Source organism: Vombatus ursinus, unplaced genomic scaffold, assembly GCF_900497805.2.
Source record: "Vombatus ursinus unplaced genomic scaffold, bare-nosed wombat genome assembly UNPS02014781.1, whole genome shotgun sequence".
In the NCBI taxonomy this organism is placed as follows: domain Eukaryota; kingdom Metazoa; phylum Chordata; class Mammalia; order Diprotodontia; family Vombatidae; genus Vombatus; species Vombatus ursinus.
In genome coordinates this window covers 14,546,362-14,570,620 of record NW_020954559.1, presented here as the reverse complement: position 1 = coordinate 14,570,620, position 24,259 = coordinate 14,546,362, and the positions used below count along the sequence as shown (strand labels likewise).

Below are 24,259 nucleotides of genomic sequence, written 5' to 3'. Positions count from 1 at the left end.
GAGAGAGAGAGAGAGAGAGAGAGAGAGAGAGAGAGAGAGAGAGAGAGAGCACACAAGCACAGAGTGCCTGGCACATACTAGGCACTTAAAATTTTTTTTTTATTAACATATCTACTATGGACCCATGTGAATTCTTCTTTGAGACTAGGATGGCTAGGATACTTGACCTTGAAAATAAAGTCAACATAAGTTCTTACATTAATTATATTGAATGTGACAATATTTTTAAAAATTTTGACTCAAGGAAAAATATTACTAAAATAAGCCTTTCCCTCTTAATCCTCTTGATTAAAGTTAAAGAGAATCTAAACAAAAACTTATATTCTCCCTTTTCATGTTAATTAAACTGTACAAATTAATTACTAAATTAAACTGTACAAAAATATATTACTAGGTCAAGAATACGCAATTTCATCAATGTAGACATGCCTCCACTAACAAAAGATTGTGATCCCTTGGTAATTTAGGATCCCACAGCTTTCAAAGTAAAAAAATGAATCATGCCCAGTGGCCAATCTGATAAAGAACCTCTCAGAATTTAGCTTGCCCGGTCCTCAGATCACAGAGAAACAGTCACTCTCTAGGCTCAGCCTTACCAGCTTGATAGAATCTGCTAGAGATTACAACCTACTAGGAAAACCTTTGGGAACCTCGGGTCACCTACTGGACATGATGAGGCACTGGAATAGGGCTTTAATGTAGGTATACAAAAAATAAAAAGCCAGGCTGAGAGTAGGCCCACTATTTTCATAAAACAAAATTTATTAGTCAATATATTACTGAGAGGAATATATGCAAAGGATGCTACTAACTTCCCACAGTGTAAGTATCATTTTTAAGCAGGAAAATTCAAAAGAGTGGAGGAATTTTGACTTATATTATGTAGGGCTCAAATGTTAATTTTTTTTCAGTCAGGTTTGGAAAACTATTTTATGTTCCTTGGTTATTAGTCAAGCTTAAGTTACTTCCTATAAAATGATGTTGTATTAACTTAAATAAATTAGCAGTGAGTCTTTCAAAACAATTATAACAGACTTATTTGAGTGATACTACCACAGCTGAAAACTTTTGGAAAACTCCTTATTTGGAACTGTATTAAGAGCCTGTTATTATCTTTTGAATGTAAGTCAGTCAACAAACAGTCAGTGCTTGCTATGTGCCAAGTCCTATGCTAAGCGCTGGGAATACAAAGAAAGGCAAAAAACAATCCCTATCCTCAAAGGGGAATACATATAATATATATACATGGAAGATATGTAACAGAGGAGGTGAAGGTAATTCTGAAAGGAGAAGTCATCTCTTTGGAGAAGATATTTATCTTTTGAGGGTGTCTTTACTTTTTGGAAATAGCGAAAGGTTATCCAGAAACAAGTCTAGTGAATAAACTGGATGATCAATCAGTGATAATATCATTTTAGGTCAGAGCAGGAAGCTATCAAGTAACAAAATTGATTCTTATAAAATAACTGAAAGTAATTCCAAAGCACCAAAAAGATTTTAAGCATCAGTTTCTGCTCACTCAGTAAACGATAAATGTATATTCCATACCTAACTTGTCTCTGCAGCATCATGTAAGATGGAGGCACCTGCGCCGGAGGTGGCAGGGACCAGCTTCTGGTAAAAGACACATAGTGGGAGCTGGAAAGGGTGACATCTTTAAAACTAGCAGGCTTGGACAGTCCCGATCTGTTTTCAATGGCACCTAGGGATAAAGGAAGGTCTTGCTCCCCTGTAACATGGGCACCATGTACTAAGCTGGGTGTGGGGACAGCACTACCTCTGAGAACTGCACTTGAGGCTTTGGTCTGTTTCAGTTGTCCATTTCAGATCAAGGCACAGGCAGTAGAGACCCTGGACCTGGAAGCCAAGATTGCAGTCTAGATGCTGCTGCCAGCCTGGCAGGGATGCCCTGAAAAGCCAGGGTGCCCAGACACAAACCTTGGGAGGCTTTAGACTTGGAACTTGGTGGAGCTATCCTACACAGAAACTGCATTAAGCTGTGACTCTAATCTCCTCCCCAGAGATTGAAGTGGTATAAGGTGGGGAGGTAATTATGCTCCCCAGATGTTGGGAGGGGGTGTTTATATGTTTGTTCTTGTAATAGCTTTGAAGTAAATATTCCTTTGTAAAAGTTAATATGACTGTTAAGTGGTTAGGTGGAACTAGGGTGCTAGAGGCCCCTAAACTTGGGAAGAACAATCATGGAGAGAGACATTGCCTAACTTCCTTATCAGAGAACCTTGGGGGAAAAGGTGAAATGTAACATACCTGGCTATCAGGCAGCATAGGCCAGGGCAGTTAAACAATGTGAGCCCTCACTGAGGCAAGGCAATCCTTTTATATCTCCCTTATTGATTCACTGCCCCACCCCCACACAGCAGCTTTTCCAAACCATCTGTCTTCAAATCTACCATGGCTCTCTCACCCCGACTCTCTCAGTGGAGAACCTTGCCTCACATTTCACTAAAAAATCTCAGGCCATTTGCCAAGAGCTTCCTCTTTCCCTCCTCCTCATCTCATATCATTTAAATGCCTTCCCCCACCATTTCCTCTTTCACTTATGCCAAGGCAAACCTCTGTATATGAAGAAGTGATCTCATCTCATCTCCTCCAGCTTGTATCCCCAATCTTACTTATCCTTAAACTCTCCTCTTCTGCTGGCTGCTTCCCTGCTGCCTACAAATATGTCTATGTTTCAGATCCTTAAAAAACCTTCCTGTCATATGCTTATTCCCAGGAGCTTTCATGCTCCATCTTTCCTCCCTTTTGTGGCTAAACTAGAAGGCTGTCTACAATTAAGGCCTCTACTTCTTTTCCTCTCACTTTCTTCTTAGCGCTCTGCAGTCTGGCTTCCTCCTTCATTGTTCAACTGAATTGGCTCTCTCCAAAATTACCAGTGATCTCTTTAATTACCAAATCTAATGGCTTTTTCTCAATCCTTTCCTTTTTGACTTCTCTGCAGCCCTTCACATGGTCAATGACCCTCTCCTCCTTGATACTCTCTTCTCTCTAGGCTTTCATGACATTGCTCTCTCCTGGTTTTCCCCCTATCTGCCTGACCACTCCTCCTCAGCCTCCTTCGCTGAATCTTCATTTACATCATAACTACTGGGTGTCCCCCAAGGCTGTCCTGGACCCTATTCTCTTCTCCCTCTGTATTACTATACTTGGTGATCTCATAAGCTCCCATGGATTCAATTTTCATCTCCACTTTCAATTTTTTCATTTTTCATCTAGATGGTTCTCAGATCTATTTGCCAGCTCCAAATTCTCTCCTGAGCTCTAGTCTTACTGCCTATGAGACATGTCAAATTGAACGCCCAGTAGACATTTCAAACTCAACATGACTAAAACTGAGCTCATTATCTTCTCCCCCTTACCCTGTCCTGAGGGACAAGCCTTCCCACTTCCTAACTTCTCTATGACTGTGGAGGGTACCCTCACCCAGTTTCACAACTTAGGTATCATCTTTGACTCCAAGTTCTCTCTCACCCTTTACATAACAATCAGTTGCAAAGTCCTATTTATTTAACCTTTACAACATCTTTTATATATACCCTTTTCTCTCTTGACACTGCCACCACCTAGGTACAGTCCCTCATGCCATGCCTGGGTTACTGAAATAATCTGCTGGTTAGTCTCCCTGCCTCAAGTCTCTCCTCACTCCAGTCCATCTTCCATTCAGCTAGAAAAATGATCTTTCTAAAGCATATGTTTGACCATGTTATCCCTCTTCTCAAAAAAAACTCTAGAACAGGGGTGGGGAACCTGCAGCTTCAAGGCCACATGTGGCCCTCTAGGTCCCCAAGTGCGGCCCTGTGACTGAATCCAAACTTCACATGTGACAGTTCCCCAACCCTGCTCTAATGGCTCCTTAACACCTCCAAGATCAAATAGAACATCATCTGTTTGGCTTTAAAGCCCTTCATAAACTGGCTCTCTCCCCCTTTCGAGTCATCTTATGCCTCACTCCCCTCTAAGTACTCTGAAATCCAGTAACCCTAGCCTCCTTGCTATTCCCCAAACAAGACACTTCATCTCTTGATTCTGACCCTTTTCACTCGCTATCATCTATGCCTAGAATTCTCTCCCTCTTCATCTCTTATCTTCTGACTCCACTGGCTTCCTTCCAGTCTCAGCTAAAGTCTTATCTTCTGCACGAAACCTTTCCTGGTCCTCCTTAATTTGAGGGCCTCTCTTCTGAGACAATCTTCAATTTATCATGTAAATATCTTGTTTGTACATAGCTGTCTGCATGTTGTCTAGCCTCTTAAATTGTGAGCTCCACAAGAGCAGGTCTATCTATCTGTCTGTCTCTCTCAATTACCAGCACTTAGTACAGTGCCTGACACATAGTAGGCATTTAATTAAGGATTCCTGATTTGACTATTGTGAAGAACAACCTTTTTTGAATGTAAAAATTTCTTGTACGTTTATTTTTAGGAAATCAGTTCTATTATGTTATAATCACACTTCCAGTGGCAGTGGGACATCATGGATAAGGGGGCTAGCTGCCCACCCATGGCATTAAATTATTGCCTTGGCATGTATTGGCTGTGTGATCATAGGCATGTCACTTAAACTTCCAGGGCGCCAGACATACCTTTAAGACTATAAATTACAGATAAGTTAGCAACTACAGTTTCCCACATTAATGAAATTAGAGGCCTGAATCCTGTCCCCTCCTTTTCTCCCACCCTGACCAAAGAAGTTGCACCACATATACTAATATTTTAAACTGACAGTGATGCCTGTATCATTAAATTTGTCTTTTAATCATTTATATTACTGTTAAAACATTAATACTCATAAGTTTTAGAACAACAGTAAGACTCTTTAAAAGCAATAAGAATATCTGTGATTTAATCAGTAGTCTGTTGTAGAGAACTCTCAGATGAGATAATTCCTAGGGAGTTGCTAGCCCAGGGTTGCCAAAACCATTAAGACTAGGTGTGAATACAGGTTCAAACTCATCACTGTACCAAATGTCATGCTTTCTTTTTAAAAGGCACCACTGTAGCAAAATCTGCTTCCTTTTGTCATCTGGCTTTTCATTTTTCACACCTTCTACATGAATTCTTTCCCCCCCCTTTCACCTGAATTTTAACCACCCCCCCCCCCCCAAAAGAAATTCTACCTTAAAGTCTGGGGATTTATTTTTATTGAGATGGAGAATGATGGAGTTACAAAAATCATAAGCTAAAACATAAGAGGAGACATAGATAGCTATACCCTGATAAGATTTTCATTTCCAGAAATATTTCATGAATAACCAACCTGAAAATAATATATTATAAGAGGAAGCATAATAAAATTTAACCTGGAATATGTATTAGCTCCTGCTTGTATAAGAGTTGGCATAATAGCTATGAATAATCCAAGCTGTACATCCTGCGTTACCAGCATGCCAAGAAGCACACTGCTGTAGTCAATATCACCTGTTTGGGAATAAAGAATGGTATTTAAAATACAGGTTTAAAGCAGCATAAAATATCTTACACATATAAATACTGTCATGCTGACTTGGTCTGAAACTTTAGACTAGTCACTAAAAGGGTATTTTTTTGCCATATAAAAACAATGCAGATTTAAAAATTTTTTTCAAGGTAAAATAATAAATATATTTCAAAGAAGATTTTAATAAGGGCTCTTAGAATAAATATGCTTACATCATTTACGTGCCTACAACATTACCTTTCCGTAAGTTAAATAACATTACTGAGGATATTTCTGCATTTGAATCGATGACAAATTTCATTCAGTGCCAGAAAAGTAGATAAGAAGCTTTCTTTCTTAATCCATATTTTGTTCTTCAAGCTAGTCAAAATGGCCTGACCTACATCTCTACTCCCAACTCAGTCTAAACCTCTGACCAGGTTCTAAGTCTTCTTGCCAACCATAGCAATTTCCCCATTACAGAGCTGTCACTGATTGCACAATTAACATAAAGCAAAAAGAAAGTGTGTGAAAGAGAAGGTAGATTTGAAGGTGAGTGGTTCAGAAATAACAGTGAAATGCTAGTAAAAGAACACAACTAAGGGAAAGAAGAGAGGAAAATTGGGTTTTTTTGCATGTGTTTTTTTTTAAACTAGACATTTTATATTTGCTAAGTACTTTTAAAAAAGTATCATGAACTGGTGCATTTTGAAAAGGACCATTCTGGTTTTGATGTCTATTTTTTATTACACTGTGTAACCAGAATTACCCTGGTTTACAAATATAAGCAATGACTCTGCTCTGAGTCACTTTTGGAGCACCTAAATCAGGGGCCCTGAATTCACAAGCAGTAGTTTCTATTTCATACACTTAAGATTTATGAACTCAATAATTTGCAAAATATTGACAGAAGTACCCAATATTCAACCAAAGAATCTGACAGCCTTACTTGAAACCATTAGTTAATCAAAAACATCATCTAAATATACTTCCAAAAATATATTTGAATAGGAGTGATATTTTTCTGGAAAAAATGTTTTTTAAGGAAAATTTTAATGCGTATTTTACAAGAGATTATGTGTATATGAGACTACATTCCTAAAACAAGTCCTGCCATCTGTACCAAAATTTAACCACTATTTTTTTTACTCCTAGTATACTACCAGCTAAAAAATCTCATTTAAGGTTTAGTTCTTCCCATTGACCTTGATTAAAAGAAAAGATGACAGATTCAGAGGTGGAAAGTGACTTAAGAGTCCTCTAGTCCACCCATTTTATAGAAGAGAAAGCCAAAGAATAGAAAGGTAGGATATAGAGGGTGTGAAGTGGCAAAACTCATATTCAAACCCAAGTCTCTGACTCTAAATTCAGCACCCCCCCACCCTCAGTTGTAGTGTTTCTGTCCCGCTTTGTTACTGGCTCCCATGGATGGTGGTGGTGGAGGGCCAGGGCTATAAGCAAGTTTGGCTGTAAGCAAAGATGGAATTCTGCACACAGATCACCAGATAAAATGGAGGCAAATCAGCAGCAACGCCCACCCAGCCTAACTCATCTCAGATGTATCTAGCCAAGCCTTTGAAAAAGTGATTCACCACAGCAGGGTTATTCCATGATAAGTCTGGTAATCCTTTTAAGAGATTTTACAGGATTTAGAGTGCAAAATTAAAATCCAAGGACCTGAAACACCCTAGTTAAAATTTGGATACATTTTACATGTTTGATTCTGTCGTAGTTTTCTATATCCTCAGTATATGCTCTTAAAACTCATCATAACTACAAAAATTCACCAACTATGTCCTGGAAATAGTTTCTGGAAATGCTTTAGGCCAAACAGCATTTTTATCAGTTCTTACATCACTTTTTAATTTCATTTATTTAATGAGTATTAAGCAACAATTATAGCAGTTCGAGTATCATAAATCATATTTGCATTGCATACTCATTTTTTAAACTTCATTTCTTTCAGGACTACAAACTGTCCAAATTTATGGGGCTGCATTTTTCAAAGTCAGTAGTAGATTAGAATTAGATGAATTTATAGGAGCTTAATTCTATTTGTGATACTACCAAAAAGTTTGTCTGTCAAGACCTAAGAAGAACACAACAATCTCAATGCTTTTATCACTTGACTTAACATTAATTTATAAAATAAATTCACTCTATATGTAATTGAAGAAATTCATGTAACAGTATATCACCTACCTTCTTTATCACCTCGGGCACTACCAACAAGGAACCTGGACACCAAGGGTGTGCTTGATAAGGATAAACAAGTAGAAATAAAAACACTTTGTGTTGGTCTGATTTGTAAAAAGTGTCCCCACAATAAGCCAAATGAAATCATTAGGAATGTCATATAGCATGAGCCTTGCAAGGAGATCTTCCATACCTTAAAGAGAACAAATTTATTTAAACATTTTAATAACTTAATAGGCCATCTCCTTTCCAAAGCCTGAGATGCTGCACACACAAATAAAACTGGATTGTACATTTAAACTATGTACTGAACATAACAGCAAAATTTCCACAGCTAGCAACAAACAATTGAACATGTGCCTACTATAACCAGAGGCAGTATGGTGAAGTTCAAAAAAGCAATGAATCTGCAAATCAGGAGACCTGAGTTCAAGCCCTACTCTTGCTACATACTGGTTGGGACAACCTTCCTGAGCCATTTAAACTCTTAGCCTCAGGTTTCTCATCTCTAAAATGGGGACCCTGTTCTACCTTGTTGTTTTGTATATCAAGTGAAATAATGAATGTTACAGTACTTTACAAAGCTTAAAGTGCTAAAAAAGAATAAAGTGATATCAGCACTGTCCTGAGCACTCTAGGAAATAGAAAAGACTTCAACAAACATTTATTAAGGGCCTCCTACAAAGCAGTGATCTAGGTTCTTAGAGATACAAAGATAAACAATGTCACTGTCCCTGCCTTTAAATAACACACTCTACTAAAGGTAGATAAGAATATAGTTTCTGTCCTCAAGGAGCACTAGTCCAGTTGAGAAGACAAAACTATAGATACTCTCCCTTTCAATTATACTCACAGAGAGTTTTTGATGAAACTGAGATCTCATCAATGTGGATACTCCCTCCAATAATGCAGACAGCAACCCATTCATAGCCACCCAGCCTGTGAGAGTACCGTGTAACCATCAGTCCCTCATGGGGGGAGTCCTTCTTCTGGTTCTCCCGGTATTACATGGACAGAGCACACAGGCTGCCCCTCAGTGAGCCCCTGCGTCTACTTCCTAACTGGTCCATTGTTATTTCCCAGGCATATCCTTCATGTTGCTTCTGGGCAATTTTTCATTCATAGTGTGTTACAGCTTGTTCATACTGACTGTTTACATAAATATGAATAGATCATGTAATATATAATGTCTTTAGTATAATTATGTGTATAATATATATATGTAATAATACAGTGAAAGAGATAAATGAGGGGCAATGCTGTGTCCTGGATAAATAGCCAAACTTAGAGTCTGAAAGACCAGAGTTCAAGTTCTGCTTCTGACAGATACTGGCTGTGCCGCACTGGACAAGTCCCTGCACCTCTCAGTGCTCCAGGCATCTAAGACTTTAAGTTGCAGAGAAAGGACTCCCGATTTTTCCACTGTCCTGTTGCTCCCTGATGTGCAGCCATGTCACGTTCTACTATTCTCCATCATGTTATGTGACTACACATCATAGAGCACTAAAACAACAGACATAATCAGGCGGTAGCACTTTACCAATGAAAACCTGCATGTGCACAGGCAGGGGGGCACAGTCCAACCTCAGACATGCACCGGCTGTATGATGATGGGTAACCTCTTACACCCTACATAACTCTCTTAAGAAGATAAGTTGCAGGGCAAATGACAAGGAACATTGATGAGAGTTTCTTTTGGAAATCCTTTATACCGATGAATCATGGATCAGGTAAAAAAAAAATCTTCATACAATTGGTGCTGTGGAAGTCATGAATGAAGTTACATACAAGCAAAGAGGCACTAGATTAAACAGGTATCAAGAACTTGACACAAATAATAGATCCAAGTGTTAAACTGGTAACTCCAAAATATTAAAATAGGGCCTCTAGCGCATCAAGTAGATTTACCAGGCTGAACTTATGGAAATTTGTGAATAAAAATCAGATAGGTAGGATCTGTACTGATGACAAATATATGTGATTTCACTGGAACAGAGGTGGCCAAAAGTAATGCATCTTTTCACTTAAATACCCATCTAAGAAATCATGGACTCAACAAATTCCAAAATAATAATTTTATATTAATTCTACAAATGAACACGAGCTAAAAAACTATTTCTATTTTACTTTTAAAGGCTATTTTTAAATTCAAAGCTCACAACACATTTTAAAGGGCTGCTCAAAATTGTACTTTTGTTTTGATTAGGGAAATGGAAAAAAAGAAATGTTTGCTATGCCCATGATCCTGGCAAAGATACAATGTAGCATATAAATCTTAGACCCTACGTACAAGGGACTTATAATCTAGTATACTAGATATGCAACAAGAAAAATATCAAATAAGAAAATGTATTTAAATAATAATTTGAACCTACCCCATAAAAGATGTGATATATTTGCCAAATGAGTGATACTAACGGTTAGGAAAGAATCTAATAACAGGGAAGAAGCATGGTACAGTGAGAAGACTTGGTTCAAGGCCTGCCTCACACTTATTACCTCTGTGATCTCATGGCAAATTATTTAACTTTCCTTGGCCTCAGTTTCCTTATACATAAAATAAGAGGTCTGGATGATATTGCCTCTGTAGTCCCTTCCAGCTCTAAATCTATGATCCTAATTGTTAGAGGAGCTCAAAGAAGAGATTATTTCAGAACAGGGGAATCTTTTTTCAAAAAGGAAAATTTTTTAGTTATTTAAATTATTAAAACAGTTTTGTAAAAAGATAATTTTCTCTTTTCTAATTTAAAAATAGACTGTAAGAAGGTGCCTTGTCTAATTATTAAATATTACATTTCACTAAGACTAAGAGATTCCCAAAACACTGAATGGCCACAAGGTGGCGGTAAGTACTTTTGTGGCAATATGGGAACTGGTTCAGTTGAGGGTATAAAACAAAAGGCAAAATGATTATGAACTGAATCAGAAACTTTTAAAGCTGAAAGGGACAGAATTGATTTAGTCTAATCTCTCATTTTATATATGAATCCCAGCAGAGAGGTTAAGGATGCATAGTTAGTTCAATTCAACAAATACATATTAAAGGCCTCTTCTGTTTGCCATAATCGGGTATCCTGACTTTTTTGCCCAGTGTTTTTCACTTCCTGAGAGTAAGCAGATGCAGTATATTTCATTAAGTAGATATGGCTGTGAGATTACTCAAAATAAAAAAAAATGAAACATGGAAAAAGTATAGATGATAAAAACATATAGAAAAGCTGAATATATAGTATTGATTCTGGGTACTTTCAAGACTTGAAAGCAGCAGTTTTTAATTTTTTAAAGTTCATGTTTGTTCAGTGAAACCAAAGATCCTCAAGACCATCTAGTTAAAATTGTTTCCCTGAATAATGTAAGTAGAATAGTTCTATTTTTGCTTAGATGTATGAAATGCCATAAGTATAGGGGGTTAATTTAATTCCACAAGTATTCATAAAGTTCCTACTACATGCAAAAGCACTAGGCATACAAGCATTTTAAAATGACCCTTTTCCTGATCACAAGGTACTCACAAAAGAGATAAATAGTTAAATACTGAGATGAATCCATGCTCTCACTCCACGAACTAGTAAAAGATCACATCACCTCAAAACTCCTCTGTATAATTCATGTCCACATTTTCCGCTGATCCTCTATAGAGGCTACATCCAAAAAGTTGAAAAACTCTGTTGTAAAATATCAAGGATAAATCTTGCTACAAGATAAACCCCACCTCTTTTTCAAGTTTTATATATCCTTGGTAAATTATTTTATCCCTTTTCTCATGCACAAACCATTTTTGGTAATAAACCATAATCTACTTCCACCTATCATACATCTAACATTACTTTCTGGGTTACTTTTTTATTTTTATTCTTGTAATGAATTTTGGAAACAAATAAAAAGGTATGGTCACATTATAAACACTTAATATTACCAAAGACCCTAGAGGACTTTTGCAAAATTCATTTTGAGATTCACTATTTTAAAGTGATTTCTGGATAGGCTTCACAAAATAAGTAAATAGGAGGTGGAGCCAAGACATCAGAGTAGCACGAAGAAGTACAATGAATCCCACTCTTTCCCAAACTACTCCTGAAAACAGAAAATGTACCAGACTAAATCCTTATCAGGAAATCCAAGAAAATCAGTGAGTCATTTTTCCAGATCAGAGTGGCAAAATGAGACAAATAGAGGTCTGCAGACATAGGAAATGACAAAGTCTAGCCAGGAGGGTACTTTGTAGAGTGCTGTAGCACACACAGAGGTTGTTCACCAGGGCAGAGAAGGTCCCAGATCCACCACAGAGGGGCTTTAACTTGTGCACAGGGGCCTGCACGGCAGGGGCCAACTGGCAGTTAAGAATCACAGATCCATGGTAGACTGAGAAAGAAGCCTGTGCGTAGGGGTGGTATTCCAAAGTGACAAGCAACTACAGGCCTGAGGTTACATACTGAGCAGGAAGCAAGCAGAAGCTGTGTGACTTGTACCCTGGGAACATAATGGGGTCTCAATTCCAACTTCTAGCCCAGTCTAAAGTCTGTGTCGGAAAAAACCAGGATAGGAATCTCAGACCAAAGGGTAAGCTTTCAGTTCTGTCCCTCCAAACTGGCTAATAATGGCTGACTACAGCAGCAATCCGCTCAACACCAAATGGGGCAAGCCCAATGTCAGAAACTTGCAGAGCTCAGACCTGGGAGACAGAAATCAGACTTTGCCCTAAGCAATCTACTTTAGGAGTGCTGATTGCTCACAGGTCCCTAGCTGGAGCTCTCCTTGAAATAATCTTGAAACAACATAACATTTAATATCCCCAAGAAAGCAACAGCAGGACTAGCCCAGACATTCCCACTAGAAGTGGGCAGAGACTGAACTCTAACAAAGTCTGAAGTCAGGAAGAAGGAAGAAGAGAACAAATGAGCAAAGCAACAAAAAATGAATCCAATCATAAAAAGCTAATTATGGTGACAGGGATACTCAAGACACAACCCCCCCCCCCCAAAAAAGAGAATGATTCCAAAATATTTACAAGCAAAGCCTCAAAGAAAAAACATAGCTTGGGTGAAAATTCAGCTAGAATTCTTGGAAGAAATGAAGCAAGAATTCTTTTTAAAAAGAGTTGAATATGTTCTTATAAATGAACACTGGACTGTTATTTCCTCTTTTAAGAGCTGCTATTGCTACTTAATACGATCTTTTGTTTAAAGTAACTCAGACCACTTGATTATGTAGTTTAAAGCATATCATAGTTCTAAAGTGAACAAGTTTTAAATAGTAAAGAGGGTAAATGGTCCCAAAACACTGTACTAAGGTATTTCAGATACACAATATGATTTGGACAGCAAATTCTCACATACCTTTCTCAACTTTTCTGGAGAAAACTCCAAGCCAACAAGAAACAGAGTAAAGAACACACCAAATTCTCCTAATGTCTCCACTTGCACAATAGACTGCAAGACAAAGACATAAAAATAACACATAAATTAAAATATAACAAATATATAAATATAAATGTAAGCAAAGATATAAATAGGTCTAATTAATATGTTAATTGTATTAATTGCATATAATTATATCAAGATGTAATATGTAAATATAAATTATATATAACTGTTAATATAATAAACCTATATTTAAAAGTTTGTTACTGGTTGATTTAATGGGCCTGTCCCAATACTCTGATAAAATATAAGTGAGATGAAGTTCCCATTAAAAGCAAAAGTCTCTTTCTAGGGGTAGCTAGGTGGCACAGTGGATAGATGTCTGGCCTTGGAGTCAGGAGGACCCAAGTTCAAACTCAAGTTCAAATCTGGCCTAAACTCTCTCTCTCTCTCACAAAGGACTTTCCCAAAAAAAGTTGAGTAAAACCATCTAATAGATTAACTGTGACTGATAATACACAATACTTTTCACTTTTACAATAATTTTTAACAGAAAGAAAGGATATGTACTTTAATAATTTCATACTAACATCATTCACGGTTTCTGGTCACAGGGTTTTTTTTGCCTTTTAACATCATTTTTATTCACATAGTTATAATTGTGTACATTTTGTTAATTAGTTGCCTTCACTCTGAACAACTTCATAGAAGTCTTATCATTCTCTTAATTCTTCATTTCTATACTCTTATGTAGCAGTAACATGACACTGCATTTATATCAGTTTGTTCATCCATTCCAGAATCACTGGACACTAATTTTGTTTTCAGCTTTTTATTGTCATAAGTACCATTATTGTTATAAATATTCTAGAAAGAATTGAGCTGAGAATACATTGGAATATTAACGCAAAACTGTATTTTAACTTGGAATGATCATGTCTTTGTTCAAGATTAATATGTTAACCAACATATTAATTGTCTTCGGACAGAGACGTGTTGGAAGGCATCAGTGAACTATGAGAGTCTGGACATATCTTGTTCTCTAAGCCAGAAATGGCTTGGGTATTTAAATAATGTTAAATTAAGTTAAAGTAGCTAGCATTTATATAGTGCTTCAAGGATTGCAAAGCACTTTACATGTGTTATCTCATTTGATCTCCACAAGAACCCTATGACAACTGTGCTATTATTTTGCCCATTAGTTAAGAAAACTACGGCTAAAAGAAGTTTAAGTGACCTGCCCAGGCTAACACTGCTACTAAATTATATATAGATTAAGTGTCTAAGATCGGATTCAAACTCAGGCTTCCTGACACATTTCCTGGCAGACTTCCTAAAATAAGAGTATTGTATTAATATGTTTCTTCTGATAGTTAAATGTTGCTATGCCTGATAGAAAGCCAGTATGGGCCTAGGACTACTTCTCTTCAAAAGACTTTCACACCCAAATAAACAGAGGTGAGAAAACTTTTAAACCCCTACAAGAACTTATTCAGAGCAGAAATGCTTCAGTATTGATGATTTCTAAGTTCACAAAATCTGACTGACTGAAAGACCAAGTCTATCAATGAATGTACATTGTGCATGCCTATTCCTGTCTGTGTTTGTAGTAACCTTGTACAGTATATTATATATGGTATGCCTTAAACCCTAGTCCTTTAATGGCTAAAGCCACCTCTCAGGTCAGAGACTAAGCCAAATTTCAGATCCACTAGATCAATAGGGGAAAGGACCCAACACCTCTGATAGCAAAGGAGATTGTCCCTAACCCTGTGGGACTGGTCACAAGGATGCTTTCCCTCCCATTATCTTAGCATCAAGTAGCAAATTGTCTAGGCCTGGTGGCCCAGTTTGTGAGCAGGAAGTTAACTGTTCCCAGTCCTCTGGGAATTCTATAATCCTATGGCTCGCTATCCAGGAACTTCCAACCTGCCGAAATTGATTAGTTTGGCATTTTCTTCATTGTTTGGTGTATTGTTTTAGTGTCTCTCAATCTGTTCTGGGTTTAGATTTTTTAAAAAGCCTAAGGCCTGATTTTAAAATTAGTCGTTCCTCCACAGTAAAGAAGTATATGACCACAAGATCACAAGACTCTTCCCCCATCCCACCTCCCCAAGTGTAGTCATTCCATATCCCAAATAACTGAAATTAAATCAGAAACATCTTCAGTTTGGTTTGGGGAAGAGAATTTCAGTGCAATCAATTTTCTTAGAAGGAGGTAATCTATTTGGCTTAGTCATTACTTAAGTATCTTCCCAAGTCTTTTGTTACAATTGGAGTAAAAGTCAGTTTCTGGCAAATTCATTTATGTAACTATTGAACCCAAGGGTGGAAAACTTCTACCTGCAAAAGTGTTGTTACTTCCCAATAGCACCTGATCCTCCTAAAGGAATTGGAATCAGAGTGGAAACTTTGGAGAAAGCAACAAGATCAGACACAACCCTGTATGTCAAATGTGAATGATTCTAATGGGGCTCTTGCTTTCTTTCTTTATTTTCCCCCATTCTGACATCACTTTTACGTCTCCCTATATTTGGGCCCTCCATATTAAACTTGCTTGTCAAACTTGCTTGTCAGATTTGTGTCTTCAAGACTACAGGCCATTCACCTACAGTTGGTAGCAAACAGTGGGTACCAGTCCATGTCCACCCATCATCACCTGGATGCAGCCTATGATTGGTTCCAGTCAACCTCCTCCCCTGGACCCTTTCGAGGCAGGGACAACTCTACAACCCTTACCAGCAGGAAGCAGTTTCAGAAGCCAAGACCTTCTCCTCTTACCCCAAAAGATTTTGGGTCCCATTGGTTTGAGGGGGGAATGATGGGGTGATGGACCTGGACCCTGAATTTTCCCATACATTTTAGCAACCCATTCCCTGGACTCTCACCTGAGGCATCTGGCCCATCCCAGCCCACCTATATACTCAATAATCTTTTTAAATGATCTTTCACTGTGGCTTTCTGACCGCTTAACTCCTTTCATTGGCTATGCCTGGCCCACCCCAGGCTATTTACCACTCCTTAATTCCAACCAGATCTTCTCACTATCTTTTCTGGTATGTAAGTATCAGTCTTATCCCTACCAGACCCCACAGACTCACTAGGAACTCTGCCTGCTCCTATTGGCATTACAACACTACAGATTTACTAGAAATCTGCCTGCCATGCTGGTGTTACAATAAAACCTCACTACTCTGACTGAAAGAAGACTTAAGTGGTCGAATTCTTTAGAGGCAGACCCCCGTACTCTTGCATTTAGGGGTTCCCAGCACCCAACCCTACTCAATAAACTCCAGTGACTTCTTATTGTCTCCAGGAAAAAAACAGAAAATGTTGTTTGGCATTCAAAGCCCTTTATAACTTACCGCCTTCCTACCTTTTCAGTATTACACCTTATTTACCGCTCTTCCCCTCCTCCCCAATCTTCATTCACTTTCTTCAACCCTGCCCCCCACCTACTCTTTGATCTAGTGACACTGACCACCTGGCTGTTCCATGGACAAGACACTCCACCTCTCAGCTCTGGGTATTCTCTCTGGCTGTCCCCCATGCCTGAAACACTCTCCCTCCTCTGCTCCAACTACTGATTTCCCTGGCTTCCTTTAGGTCCTATCTAAAATCTCACCTTCTACAGAAAACCTCCCCCAATTCCTCCTAATTCTAATATCTTTCCTCTGTTAATTATCTCTTACTTATCCTATATATAGCTTGCTTTGCATATATTTGTTTGCATGTTGTCTCCCCCATTAGAATGTAAGTTTCTTGAGGGCAGATATATATTTTGCCTCTTTTTTCATCCCCACTGCTTAGCACAGTGCCTGGCACATACTAGGCACTTAATGTTTATTGATTGATTGACTGATCCTAGTGAAGTAAGTAGGAGAGAAGTGAGATTTAATTGTAAGCTTTTGTAATAACATCAACACTATTCCTTGATCAGGAAACTCCAAGAATTTTCACTGGCTATCCTCCATGCCTGGATTGCTTTCCCTCCTCATCTCTGCCTCCTGGATTTCTTTAAGTTCCAGCTTAAGTCTCACTTTCTATGAGAAGCCTTTACTGATCTCTCAGTATGCTAGTTCATTATCTCTAATTTATTCTGTAGATACCTTGTTTGTACACAGTTATTTACATTGTGTCTCCTCCATTAATCTGTGAGCATATTGACAGCAGGTATCTTTTGCCCTTCCCTATAGTCCCAGCACTTAACACGATATGTGACACATGTTAATTATTTTAATTATTACATATTATATAATTAATACATATATATGATGGACTGACCTTACTCATTCATCAAGACTGGCCAGACAATTCAAAGAATTAAGAATCCCTTCTGAGCTCTGGCCATGAAGTCACGCCAGAGGTTCACAAGGAACCGTCCACATCTATGGCCCCATGAAAGTCTGAGCCCTGACTCAGGGACTCTGAGCAGTACACATGTAGGACTAAGTTGTCCACCCTGTTATATGGGAGCTCAAACCTCCAGGGAACCCGGGTATTTCACAAGTAGTGTTCTTGAAATCAGTGGAGTTTCTGATCTTTATAACCATCTAGTAACAGTATGCACAAATCTTTAAGATGATGATGTAGTAGCTGCAATACTTCACAAGATTTGTTGGATTCAACAAATAATAGTAAGTATACTTTTGAAATGAGTTATAGCAATATTAGAAAAATTCATACATGGATTCAAAATATGTGCAACAGCTATAGCTAAGGGGATCAGACTACGTATCTGCCAGATGACCAACAGAATAAAGTTCCAATTACCTTTAAGTTAGCTGCCTTGATCCCAGACAGTTTTGTTAATTGGCACAGTCTTCTGGGAATTTCATGCGAGTAAAGAACTGGCTAGAGATTCAATTATGTTTAAAAACTGGGACTTACTTCTTCCACTGAATTGCTTTCTGTACCTCAATTCAAGGAAATGATCCAACTCTGTTATGTCACTTAGTATACTATAATAGCCGTGTCATTTCATCGTTTTGCTGCATTCATTATATTAAGGCAAAACACAGAGAACTCCATATTTTGAATCAAATAGAATAATGTATGCTGCTACTAACTAGCTGGCACAAGATCAAGATTCTAAAATAAACAAAGATTATGCTTTGAAAAAACTGCAAATAGCATAAAAGGGGGAATTGTCAAAAATAAATTTAAGAAGAATGTACCAGCCACGCCGACCTTATGCCGGCCGTGCCGTACTCTCCTCCTGTAAGGAGCAGGCTGCCAGAGTCATACTCACTTATCAGTCTTCGGTCCTCAACCGGATAAACACACAGAGACAAGCCATCGGGAGGTGCCAACACCAGAGCTTTATTCAGAGGCCATCACAGCAAGCCATCACAGCAAGGCCAAGCAGGAAGGCCAGAGCAACAGAGCAGGAGCCAAAAGAGAGCGTGATCTGACCACGCTTGTTCCTTAAGTACCTACTTAGCCCCTCCTCCCCAGCCCGCTTACTAGCCAATGATTGTAGGGTCAGATACCGGAAGGGGCTGTCTGAGTTTAGCACACCAAGGGAGAGGGAGTGATGTAGGAGGCTAGGACCGGATACAGGAAGGAGGCGTCTGGGATAGTGCATAGACAGAGTACGTGACCTAAGAAGTCAGGAAGGACACAGGAAGGAGGCGTCTGGGGTCAGTGCTACACAAAGGGACCCAGGAAGTCAGGAAGGTCACAGGAAGGAGGCATCTGGGGTTGACGTTGCATATAGGGAGGGGACTAAGCAAAGGGAACTGGTCCTCTGCCATCCCACTCCCATGTGGCACCGCCCCTTGCCTCAGGAGCACAAGCTCTGGCTACTTCCTTGCACCCAGCTTATCTCACATAGCACTGCCCACTGCCTCAGGGCTTCTCCGTACCCAGCCCATCCCAGTCCACCACGACTCCGCCTACCACAGCCCCTGCCTCGACTTCCAAAATACCCAGATCTTACCCTAATCTTGCCACAGCACCCACCTGGTAGTTGCCAACATCAGACAGTCCCTCACAGAAGTAGTGGTATTTTAAGAATATTTTGAAGGACCAAGAAAATGTTTGTGTCAATTGATGTGCCCTGTCCTTCTGTTTAAAACCTCCTTTTCAGTAAAAGTAATATTACAAAATACTATTTAAATCTAAAAAAAATCTAAATCTGATCCTCAAAAAAAATTCTTTTCCAGACTTCCCTGTTTCAAGATGATAGATTGAGGAAAGGGATTAAGGATGGAAATTGAAAACTGGCCAAAGAGAATTTCTAGACTTCTTTATCCCTTGAAGGATTAGCCTATGATCCATCCATTCCATTGTAGGGGAATTCTTCTATTACTGAAATTCTTGCTACTGATCTGTAGGAGAAGAATCAGGGATTCCAAGAAGGGAGGGGTCCAGGAAGGAACAAAATGGTGGCGTTGTTGCTCAACCATTATGGAATATTAATCCCAAATAGTATTTCTACATGTTGTGTTTTCTTCTTTGAGATTCTTACAAATGTTGTCTAAAATTGTCTTCGGGCAGAGAGCATTTGTTGGAGGGGATATAAGAATTATGCCAATTTAGACACTTCTGCCCTTGACAGAAATGGCTTGCATATTAGATTAATATTAAAAAAGATAAAAGTATTTCTAGTAGTCTTGTGCCTAACACACAAAATACATTTCTAAGATATGAAGAGGTTGTCTATCCCAAGACAATGTAAAATAAGTATCTGGATAGTAAAGATTGTTTCATATTTGTGTTTTTGTAAAGCCTAGCACAGTGCCTAGCACCATAGCAAGTGCTTATATTTGTTCTGTGAAGTTTGGATTCAGTCAAAGGGCAGTACATTAAGACCTAGAGGGCCACATGTGGCCTCAAGGCTGCAGGTTCCCCACCCCTGGATTAGACTGTCAACAGTATATAAGAAAATAAATATAGCACAGAGATATTCAGCATAGGCAACAAAAGCATTTTTAACATTTATTAGACAATCTTAGAGAGCATGTCTCTTCTAAGCTAATACTCAATGCACCCATAACCTAGCATTTACTTAAATACATACATGCTTAAAAATAATTCTGCATTTTGAGATCTCTAAATCAGATCTAATTTAAAAAAACTTTACAAAATTGGGTGATTTGACCAGTAGGAACATTGGGAAGATTTCTTCTGAATAAAACATGAAATAAAAGATAAAAGACTACTTTAATCAATGATTTAGTTTAATCAGAGTTTGGAGTCAGAGAAATAGTTTTTTTGGTATTATTATTATTTTTACTAAAAAGTCAAGTGGAAACTTTAAGGGAATGCAGTCTGGGGGCTAGGTGGAAGCTGAACAAAAGGAAGTTAAGTTAGAATAAGAAAACAAATAGATGGTATTTAACCATCTCTGACATATCCTTTTAAATCAATTAGCTATTGAAACAGATATAAGCCTTATTCTTACCTTAATACTGTTGAGTCCTGAAGGTCCCAGTAGTACGCCACAAATAATGTAACCAAACATTGTTGGCAATCCTATCATTGTACACAGCCAACCACATGGTAAAGATAACATTCCTATGGTAACAATGTCCTAAAAAAGAATATATTTAAAAAATTAAAAATAACTGTAGAATGAACAAGGATGCTCTCTTTAGGTAGACTACTACAGCAATGAGGAACATTATTAAATTTCTTTTTCACCTGTCCAAACTCACCAAAGGGTGTTGGGGTTTTTTTGGTATTTTTTTTTTGAATCAAGGGCTACCTCTTCATGTGAGAAAAGGGTGAAGAAGGAGATTGTAGGGAACAATGCTTAAGTGAGGTGAGATAAAGAGGAAGGGAAAAAAAGAATCCCTCTTTGAATGGCCTTAATATTTTCACTGAAATAGCAACTGAGGTTCTCAAGAGGAAGGGACACAATTAGCAACTTGAAGAGATATGAGAATGTATGGAACAGTCACTGAAGAGTAAGTGAATTAATTAAACAGGTATAAAAGGACTGTCCATTTGAGATGACATAACATTAATTTGTCATGTACTACAAATTATATTACACAATCACTCTTTCTAAGGGTCTATCCACCAGATTATTCTGCATATTATTCTTACAAAAAATATAAAATTTGTTATAGTCCTTGAATAACAAAAATACTTTGCAATCCTAACTTGGTGATTCTAGGATGCCTTCAATTAGATATACCAAAATTTTCAAAAGATGAAATTTCAATTTACAAAATAAATTACTCATGACATTTTTAGGAGGAAGAGTAGTTGTCAGACAAAGAAATAAGTATAATGTATTTAGTACATTTAAAAAAGTTGGGAATTACTGCTCTGACAGAATCCTCCACAATAGGAAAGCTCCGAATTCTTTTATGTTATTATCTAGATCAGGCCAACACAACCTGTGGCCTGCGGGCTGGGTGGGCAGCTTGTGGCACTCCAAAGGATTTTCTCTACATTCAAAGGATGTTTCCTCTACATTTTTCACTGAAATCTTCCCGCTGCAAGCCTCTGGCTGTAAGCAAGCCCAGGACTGTAGGCCGCAGGTTGTGCTGGTCTGATCCAGATAATGAAGCCTAGCAACCTGGTATACTCAGACTAATAAAAATTAGAAGAACTAGCACACAATTGTTAAAAATAAGTATATTTTTACCTTAATGAAGTGATGATCTGCTCGAGGGATTGTTGAATCTCTGGGCTTAGTCAATATATACTGATTGTTTTGGGAGTCAATTAGCATACTAAGACCTAAATTATCTTCTACTTCATGTTTTGATACATTTCTCTTAGAATTGGCCTCCTCCTCTTCTACTCTCAAAACTGCCTCAAAATTGACCCCTCTTACCTATAAGAGTAAATAAAACAATGATCAATAATGTGCATTTAAAACTCTTTAGAATTCAATGATGAACATTCATTTTTTGGTAAAAACAAATTTTTTTCAGGTAGAAAATGGATAAAATGACAACAAAAGATTAATTCCAATAGATCTATTAAGTATAAGTTCAATTATGTTGTAGGAAAACAATTATCAACTTATCACCTGAAAAATGTACCAGCATGAATAATAACTTCAACTTTAAATTTAAAAAATAAAATTAAAAAAACTTACAGAAACTCCAAATATTTTCTTCTTCTTCAATCATCTACTTTGGTGGGCCCAGATGACATGTTCAGCGAGGTTAAAGGCTTTTAAAATATTTGTCAAGTTTTCTTCTCAACTGAAATTACTCAATTTCAAAAATATTTTTGTTGCTTTTCATCTTTTCTCCTCTGATCTGTGTTTTTTCTTACTGTGCCTGCCAATGATCACCACCTTCCAATTGCCAGATTTCCTATGTCATACATACAGTTCAAAGCCAATTTTCAGTTGTAGTTCTAACTTTTAATTGGTATCTTAGGGGCACTGATATAACTCCGCAGCATGGATTCCTGCTAAAGGTATTTATTGAAGCTACATCTTATGATCTTTCTCCCTTTTGTATCAGTATTTCTTCTCCTCCCCTACCCCACCCATTCTTCACAGTATACTTCCCATAGTATATATAAGTAATGGGATCATAGGTCTGATAAGGCAATGTAAGAAGAGTGGGAAAGAGGTAGTCTTCTAATATGTATTTTATGATAAGTGGGGCTAACTATATTTGTTGAAAAAGCAGCAAACTGGAAGGGAAAGATAAGGGAATAAGCATTTATATAGAGCCTACCTACTATATGCCAGTACTCTAAGTGCTTCTGATCCTGATAACAATCCTGCAAGGTAGTTACTTTCATTATTATCCCCATTTTAGGAATGAGGAAACTGAGACAAACAGCGGTTAAGTGACTTGTCCAGGATCCCAGAGGTATCAAGTGTCTGAGGCTGAATTTGAACTCAGGTCTTTCTGACTCCAAGCCCAGCACTCCATCCACTGTGCCTTCAGCTATCTCTAAAGTTGACAAATATGCTGCTCTCTGGGAACTTCCTTCTATAGAGGATATTTAAAATTTCAGTGTAGCAAGTCAACCTAGTCTAAATTTGAACATATAAAATCACTTAAATAATTATTTCATTTGATTCGGTGTGAAGCTAAGATATGTGAAAAAAAATCCAGAAATCTTTTCTATCATATTACTTACTGACTTATTGTCATCAAAAGCATGTTCCTCTATTTCTTCCTCTAAACGATCTGCTGCTTTTCTTACATCTTCAAGAATTTCATCGAGCATGGACAGACTTTTGTTCTGATGTTGCATATTTTTAAGGGCTTCAATTTGATGCTTTTCTGCTGCCAGAAGCTCAACATATTCTGTTTCTTCCTGATTAGTTTTTAGAAAATTAAGAATGAGATTTAAAACAACAACAACAAAAACCAAGGCAATAACTTATTCATAACAGTTTAAACCACCTTCCCAGGATTGAAAAAGGAATAATTACTTTGAATTAGCTCTACTGAGGGTCCACAGTGTTTCCACTTTAGACATTCAAACAACTGCCTTCTTGCTAGGCAATTGTTAATAACCTTTCATGTGTAAGAGTGTAAGCTCACTTCAAGTTGGGATTTAATTCTTTTTACTTTTACTCCCAGTGCCTGGAACAATGCCTGACATAGAGCAAGCAATCAATAAGTTCTTGTTTAATTGAGTGATGGGCTAAAGCTACTGTTCCAGGCACTAGAAACACAAAGATGAAGACACTGTCTCTGCTTACAATCTCATAGGAATGATAAACATGTAAACATAGAATTATACTAAAACAAAATCGATCAGTAAGCAAGTATTTGTTAAGTACCTACTTTGTATGTGCCAAGCACTGTGCCCTAACCACAGTGTGGATACAAAGCAAAAACAAAACCAGTCCCTGCCCCCCAGGAACTTACCATCTAATGGGAAAAATAACACATACATAAATAAGTACATATAGGACACAAAGAATATACTGCACTTAGTTTTACTGTTGTGCTAGCAACTAGAGGGACTGGAAAAACCTCCTCAGAAGGTAGCATTTGAGCTGATTGTTGAAGGAAGTCAGGGAAGCTAAGGTGAGGAAGAAGAGCTTTCCAGGCCCACTGGCAGGACATGGAAGTAAAGAATAAGATGTAGGAAAAGACTAGATTGAGAAGGGCTTTAAAAGCCAGAGAATATTATCCTGAGGTAATAGGAAGCCACAGAAATTGACTGTGTAGAGGGTGACATGGTCAGAAATACACTTAGGCTAGTTTGGAGTAAGAAGAGGTGACGAAGTACAGGGAGAGAAGGGGATACATACGAGAGCTCTCATGAAGGTAAAAAACCATGAGATTTGGCAATTGATTGGATATCTGGGGCAAGTGAGGTAT

General features: G+C 37.9%; 1 protein-coding gene across 4 annotated transcripts in view; it reads right to left on the bottom strand.

The window, feature by feature from the left end:
• LOC114046326 (transmembrane and coiled-coil domain-containing protein 3) overlaps nucleotides 1-24,259 on the bottom strand; it is a 73,154-nt gene that overhangs the window by 26,228 nt on the left and 22,667 nt on the right. For 2 of the 4 annotated variants that reach the window (XM_027866630.1, XM_027866632.1), the window contains exons 3-9: nucleotides 23,061-23,240; nucleotides 21,595-21,786; nucleotides 20,401-20,529; nucleotides 12,969-13,061; nucleotides 7,639-7,825; nucleotides 5,321-5,438; nucleotides 1,549-1,614 (exon numbers count right to left, since the gene is read on the bottom strand). In XM_027866630.1, coding sequence (XP_027722431.1) covers nucleotides 1,549-1,614; nucleotides 5,321-5,438; nucleotides 7,639-7,825; nucleotides 12,969-13,061; nucleotides 20,401-20,529; nucleotides 21,595-21,786; nucleotides 23,061-23,240 — 965 coding nt within the window. The remainder of the gene's footprint in view (nucleotides 1-1,548; nucleotides 1,615-5,320; nucleotides 5,439-7,638; nucleotides 7,826-12,968; nucleotides 13,062-20,400; nucleotides 20,530-21,594; nucleotides 21,787-23,060; nucleotides 23,241-24,259) is intronic. The other 2 variants (XM_027866629.1, XM_027866631.1) reach the window with 1 other exon arrangement.